General features: G+C 45.5%; 1 protein-coding gene across 1 annotated transcript in view; it reads left to right on the top strand.

The window, feature by feature from the left end:
• LOC147034469 (uncharacterized) overlaps positions 1–3,616 on the top strand; it is a 119,315-nt gene extending 115,699 nt beyond the window's left edge. The window contains 1 exon segment of the mRNA XM_085883772.1: positions 2,324–3,616. Within this exon segment, the coding sequence (XP_085739898.1) occupies positions 2,324–2,525 (202 nt within the window). The 3' untranslated portion in view covers positions 2,526–3,616.
• Positions 3,617–7,528: the final 3,912 nt, after the last annotated feature.

The following is a 7,528-nucleotide window of genomic DNA, read 5'->3' as shown; positions in this document are numbered from 1 at the left end:
ATTTCCCCACCGTTGTTTAATGGGATTTATCCGTGTGGACAGGACTGTGATCTTTGAGTTAGCCGTTTTTCTTTTGCTATCGTTATTTTTGACCAACCACAACGCCAACCACCAACAACCTTCTCCACCACGCCACCCAGCAAACACCTTCTTCTCCACGCCACCCACCAACCACCACGTCAACCACCAACCACCCTCTCCACACCGCCTTCATAACAACATCTCCCCACCATCTCCTAAACCGCATCTCCCCCAATAGACCAACCCGAATAACATCGCTTCACCTTCATCCCTGAAGCGACGCCATCTTTGCACAAGCCGCGGTGAGTCCGCATCAAACGGCATCGCTGCAGGCACATGCGGGGGTTTGCTCGCCACGCAAGTTCGGTGATCTCGCGCATGATGATATGTATAACGCGCACATTATACATACAGTTCTATAGTTTCCCAATTCTTCTCTGGATCCTTTCTTTAGTAATCGTATTACATTTGCTACTCTCCAATCCTCCGGTACCTGTCCTGACTCCAGTGAGCTATTGAAAATATCCGATAACATCTCACTTACCTGCTCAGCCACTTCCCTCAATGCTCTCGGCTGCATATTATCTGGACCCGGAGCCTTATCTACTCTTGGATTACTTGGCTGATCCTTTACTTCCTCCACTCCAACCTGGATCTTCTGTAAAAGCCCTTCCTCACCTCCTTGATAGATGCTCTCAGCTATTGGCAATTCCCCTGACTATTCTTGTGTAAAAGTTGAAGAAAAATACCTGTTTAATAAGCCTGCCGTCTCCCTTTCATCACAAACCACTCTCCTGGTACTATTCCTCAATGGGTCCACACTGGTCCACACCTGTTCTTTTCCCCTGATGTACTTAAAGAAAGCCTTGCTATTATGTTTAATATTCTTAGCCATGTCTTTATCATTCTCTCTTTTGGCTTGCCGAGTTATTTTCTTAACTTGCCTGTTTACTTCGAAAGTGATATAAATCTAACTCCAGTCCTGTTATTTTAAACCGAATAAATGCCTTCTGCTTTTCCTTAATAGTGTTCCTTATCTCACTGCTCAACCACCCTGGCCTCTTTCTGTTTCTAGTTTTACACCTCATTGGAATGTACTTACTCTGCACTCCACACATTTAGTCCTCAAAGGCTTCCCATTTCTCTGATGCTGATTGTCCTGTTGTTGGAGTCTTATAAAAGTACGGAGCCTTATAAAAGCATCAAATGAGCACACAACAAGTTTAAATATAAACTGTGAATACACAAGACTTTATTGGTGTAAAAAACAAAATATTAACATTTACATGAACACATATGTACAAAACGTACAAGGCTAAATGATGATTGGAGGGATGGAAGGGTAATGTGACTTTGTAACCACCCTGGACAGTGCAGTACATTTCTCTCTGTGCTAAGTGATTTTGTGATCTCTTGGTTTCGGGTCCCATGATCACTTGACAGTTGCAATTCCATGAGTTTCCGCAAATCTCACGGGATGGTGAGTTAGACAGGTGACCGTGACTGGACATTTTTAATTCGCTCTATCGTGCTTATGCCTTTGTGGCTATGTGAAAGGAAATATTCAATGATTCCTGACCCCATTCCTTGGTGGGTGTAGGGAAGTGTTTTCGGTCCCCACAAAAAAAATACACTGAGCAATGCTGGGTTCCCCTGCTAGTTTACCAATAAATTGACTCATAGGCTAGAAAGCTAGGCTGTAAGAATACAAAAACATTCAAAGGGGACAAATACAAAAGATTAAAGATGTCACAAGCAAACGGGTCTTTCAATCAACGTGGAGTAAAGGAATCCTGCACCAGTCACCAATTCCTGCAGCAGGCAGAGATGATATATACACTTGGAAGATTGTGATTCCACCCTAACAGCAGTAAGTCTGGCTTGTCCCAGGAGGATCTGTGCAACCCACACACACCACTCTACCACATGGACTTCTAGACTCCAACACCAGCCACTTTGCTCCTCTGGTATCAGTGCTGCGATGCTGCTCTTCGCCGACGACAACCGCCACCATCAATGCTCTCTTGGGGCGTTAGTTTTATGCTCCAAACCCGAAGCGGCATCTCTGTCTGGTCATCAAATGAGAAACTGCCACAGTCTCAGGGTGACTCAAAGGCTGCAAATTTCCATCCTCAGAAGGTTCTTGAGAGCATCATCAAAGTACTTTGATGTCCAAGTACCTTGACGTGCAATTAATTTGTATTTAATGAGCTGAACGTGTGAGCATTTATTTGTCGAGCGTAAATATATCTAATGAGCAGAGTGATGTTTCGACAATGTCCCTTTTCCTGCCACCCCCTAGATCAAACAAACTGTTGCGGGAGTCAGATCAGCATCTGCGCGACATCGAAAAGATCTTGCAGAATGACAAGCGCTATCTCGTGCTTGATTGCGTTCCCGAGGAGCGTCGCAAGATGGTCGTGTCGTATATCGAGGACCTCGATCGCAGAGGTCCACCTCCACCTCCCACTGCCTCTGAGCCAGCCCGCCGTTCCAACAAGTAGCAGCTTCTAGCCCTTGTCCTCTTGCTAACCATCTTTTTATCTCTTCCCAGACTTTTTATTTTTCTTCTATTGGCAGTCATGGGGAAGAGTACCTCATTTGGCAGTGAATTGATTCTGCACTTGCTGTTCCGATTTTGTTTTCAAAGTGGCCGTTGTCCTCGACATTTGGCGGTGAACGCTCATATTTTCCCTGTTGCCTTTGTATTCGCTTGGAATGCTTTGAAGCCCATTAGGGGTCAGAAAGCATGTTAGAAATATGTTAGAGGGCCCGCATGGTGCGTGCGAACCGTTTCTTGAGACGTGCATTTGCATCACCTGTATAAATGGTGGCGTGTGCCGGATGGGAGCCTTCGACTGTAATGTCCGTCAAGATGCTGTGCCGACCGTTTTATTTTCTTAGATTGATGTGCACTTGCAGAATGGATCTGCATTTTGGTCTGCCGTCTGTGATGCCATGAATATTGCAGAATAAAGCAGTTTTGCTAAGTTGCCGTTTTTCTAAGAGGAAGGCTTTCTTTTGTGGATCATTTTGTTTCACGGCTGATCGAATGGGCATACCTTAAGTGCTGGTGTAACATGGCTTCAGCATTTAAGCACAAACTTGCATCCAATTCTGTCACAGCCTATCTGTTTCATTTGATATGGGCATGAACAGTTCAATTTGGAGTTGCTCGAAATCTGTTGTTTGAAAACAAATTCATCCTCGTTCTTGTCGTCGTCCTTTGACCATGATAACTGATGAAATAGCTTTATGCTCCTTGTTGGACACCGCTAGTAAATGCTTTCAATAAATATCCACTGCTTTTAAAGCAGATAACACATCTACAATCTGACGATGGTGTGGGTGCCAGGTTAGTTTAGCTTGTATCGTTTTGAATTCCTTTTTGGCTTCCTTTGAAGTTTGTAAATTTGACTTGAATATAGCTTTTGAGGGGGAGTAGTTCTGGGGTAATCTTGGGAATGGTAAATGTGCTGTTTATAATTTGTGATTGTGGAGTCATAACCACACACAGGCATGGGTAGTCGCTATTGATGAGGAAAACCCTTTTTTGTGTTGAAATAAATTGATTTTGATTTTTCAGTGTCCCAAAGCACATTCTGTTTTGTTTCTTTGCAACAGTTTTTTTATTTTGTTATTTTTTTTAAACCAACTGATTTTATTGTTTTATCATTTGCGCGATTTCTTTTGGCAGAACACGGGAGGGTGGAGGTCGGTTGTTGTAATCTGGTGATGCCACTAATGTGGTGTAGGAAGTCGAATGTTTTAGGTTCATTCGGTTTGTCACTGACCAGGTGGATCGGGCGTTTTCCTTCAATCACTCGGCAGGAAAGTCATGGCAAGTCACCCATCATGGGTTCCAATTCAAAATGGCCTCGTTGCATAGGCTTCGAAGCTAATGTGGAGGCAGGAATTTGGTGTGGAATCAGCCGTTTGAGGACGGTGCTCTGAAGGTTTGGAGAGAAATGGCATGGTCTGTTTGAGCTCCTGTTTGACCTTTTGGCTCATGACATGGGGAATCCAGGTTCAAATCCTATGCGTCATATGTGTTTATCCATTGTCTATGAATGTCCTTGTAATTCACTTACAAGTGCACTGATGTCGACTAATGCCTACATCCTGAATGTGCTTTATGTACGTACAAGATCCTCCTTGAGCCTTCAATCAATGATCATGTTATGAAGATAAGTTTGATCCACACACTGATAAAATGGTCTTCGATCAGGGAAAATATATATATATATATATATATATATATATATATATATATATATATATATATGTCCAGGATAAGCCTGGTGTTTGCGCAGTGGTTAGGGCAGCGGCTTGGGATCCAAAAGGTCCTGAGTTCAAGCCCCGTTTGGACCACTGAATTAATACACCAGGGGGTTGACTCAGCCTGTCATCCTTCCGAGGTCGGCGAAGTGAGTACCAGTGTACTGGGCCGGTGTATACCCTGGTTAAACTTGGTGTTCCATATCCCTGTGTCGTAAGAGGCGACCAGGGTTGCGTCAGGAAGGGCATCCGGCGTAAAACATGTGCCAAATCACGATGCGGATCATACGGATGATCCGCTGTGGCGACCCCGAACGGGAGCAGCCGAAAGAAGAAGAAGAAGATATGTATGTCCAGGATGACCCCCCAAAAAGTGGGCTCCAGGATAACTTTAATATTATCCAATCAAACTTGACAAAATTTGTGTAACATGTTATTTACTCATTGTGAAGATATTGCTGAAAATTTCAGTAGTCCACATAGACATTTAACAATTTTACAGTTAAATTACTGATGACGTCGATGTTTGATGATATGCTCCAAACGGACACCATTTCACTCAATGTGGAGGGACGCACATTGAACAAAGGCAAAGTTATTGATGACTCGTATACACTGAATTCTCCTCAAACTTTATTTGCTGATGTTGAGCTTTCGACAGTGGTGCTGAAGAGATTTCTTGGTACTGCAGGCGACCGAGTCAGCAACGGCAGCAATACTACCGGGTGAGCTTTCTGACTTTGGTCGGCCAGAGTGGCTTCCGTTTGATGAATTCATACTCAAGACTGTGCCACGCTGTCTAATTGTTTTCACAAACCTTTGAATTTGAGACTTGCTGCGTGCTTTCCTTGCTGCAAAATGTGCGCAGAATAGGCGCCTTGTCTGTAAGAACCAATTTGGCCGCAGATAGTTTTCGACAGAAAATGACTTCTCTTCACGTGTCCACGACATGGTGTGTGAATATCACAGATTCAAGAAATTCAGCAGATACATTCTCCCTTGGCCTTAACACAGTTCAGACCTCCTGAAAAAATGAAAGAGATTGAACGAAAACTGTGAAGGTTATTGAACTTTTCCCAGGACCCACTTTTTGGGGGTCACCCTGTGTGCACTCAGGTCAGGTATGGGAGCATGTGCCAGAACAGCGCGTCGCTGCGTCCACTTTCCGCCAGTACTCCAGGGGCCTCCGTCTGGCCATCCCCCAGGCAGATGCCAGGCCCATCCCATCTCCTTGAGATGATGGTCAACCTGCTGTAACCATGAGGCACGTGGTCGGCCCACTGGCCTCCTCCACTCATGAGACTCCCTCGCTGAGAGAATCTGGTAAGCAGGATCAGCGTCAGGAAAACGAGCCACATGTCCATACAGCCGCAACTGACGCTCACGGACCATGCAGGTAACAAATCTCATCCGAGTCTCTCTCAGCAACCACTCGTTGGATACAAAATCATACCAGCGATAGCCAAGGATTCTCCGAAGAGACCTGGTACCAAAGGAATTAAGTCTCCGTCTCAGATCCTTGGTCAGAGTCCAAGTCTCGCACCCATAGAGCAAGACTGGAAGTACCAAGGACATGAAGACTCGGACTTTCGTCCTCCCGCACAGGTACCGGCAGCGCCACACCCCATGATCCAGTGAATCCATGACTCCCCAGGCCCGACCCAGACGTCTATTGACCTCTGACTCGCAGCCAGCAGAGACATGAATATCACTGCCAAGGTTAGTGAATCTCTCCACGACCTCAACATCCTCACCACAAACAGACACAGACAGGACAGCAGCATCCAAGATGTCACCGAAAGCCTGGATCTTAGTTTTGACCCAAGAAACCCGTAATCCCAGCGGCTCCGACTCCTCATTCAGCACCTCGAGGGCCCCCAAGAGGATGTCTAAAGTCTCCGCAAAGATGACTGCATCGTCTGCAAAATCAAGGTCCGAGATCTTGACATTCCCAAACGATGCACCGCAGCTTGATCTTTCTGACATCCTCCCTATAATCCAGTCCATACAAGTGCTGAAAAGTGTGGGGGCCAGTACACACCCCTGACGAACTCCAGTAACAACTGGAAATAAGTCAGAGATGGTACCACCACACTTCACAGCACTCTCAGTACCAGAGTAGAGTTCAGACATCAGATCGATCATTTTTGGTGGCACCCCACGAAGACCAAGAATCCTCCAGAGGACATCCCGATTCACTGAATCGAACGCTTTACAGAGATCAACATAGGCTGCAAGCAGCCCCTGCCGAAACTCTCGTCTGCGTTCGGTGAGGACACGAAGTGCAAGGATACGGTCAATCGTTGACCTCTTTGGTGTAAAGCCTGACTGCTCTGGACGCTGGTGCTCAAGCAGATGGTGGCGAACCCTATCAAGAATTATCCGAGCAAAGACCTTGCCCGGCACTGAGAGCAGCGTCACCCCTCTGTCGTTGTTGCAGTCTTGGCGATCACCCTTCCCTTTCCAGAGAGGGACAACAAGGCCCCTCTTCCAGTCAGTTGGGATGATGCCTGTGTTCCAGGCAGAGCACAAAACTGCATGCAACGACACGAGTGCAGCATTTCCACCAACCTTGAGAAGTTCGGCATGGATGCCACAGATCCCTGGAGCTTTGCCCCGTTTCAACCGGTTCACCATGTTTAAAATATTCTTCCTGATATCCTTGTGTTCTCATTCTGTTGTACCATACTCTGTTACAGAGCGTCGGTACTGCCGAAGCAGTTTCTTGGTAAGGGTTACTCTGGGTGGTTTGCCATTGCCTTCCCAGCAGTAGTTTGGGCAGGAATTTGGAATTTGTTCATGGTACCGACGATAGCTCGCCTGATCTTCACAAAGGATATCGTGTCTTTGTATACTCATCTTTAAAAAGGAAGTGTGATATACTTTGTGCATTACAAATAAAGTAATTATGATTATCTCAATCCCAAATTGTATCATTGAGCATGCTTCAAACTTGTATAACCATGATGCCCTGAAACTTGGGAGAAATTGGCATACGTTTTTGATACTCTGATGGTAGTTTAGACAAATGGTTGTCTGCGAGTCTGGTTGTATTATTAACTCACCTGGAATATAGTTCTGGGGCGCTTATGGGATGGCGCGTCATCCGTCTGTCCAGAAAACACCTGCAACTTCTTGTCTGAAACTACACACACAATTTCAATGAAACATGACCACAACCTTCATCACCCTGTATGTACCAAAGTTTGTTCACAGCATTAAAAAAGGG

This window comes from Eptatretus burgeri, chromosome 1 (assembly GCF_056783735.1).
Source record: "Eptatretus burgeri isolate ZD-2024b chromosome 1, Ebu_testis_v1, whole genome shotgun sequence".
Lineage (NCBI taxonomy): Eukaryota > Metazoa > Chordata > Myxini > Myxiniformes > Myxinidae > Eptatretus > Eptatretus burgeri.
Note: the sequence above shows the minus strand (reverse complement) of the source record. Positions and strands in the feature narration are given on the sequence as shown.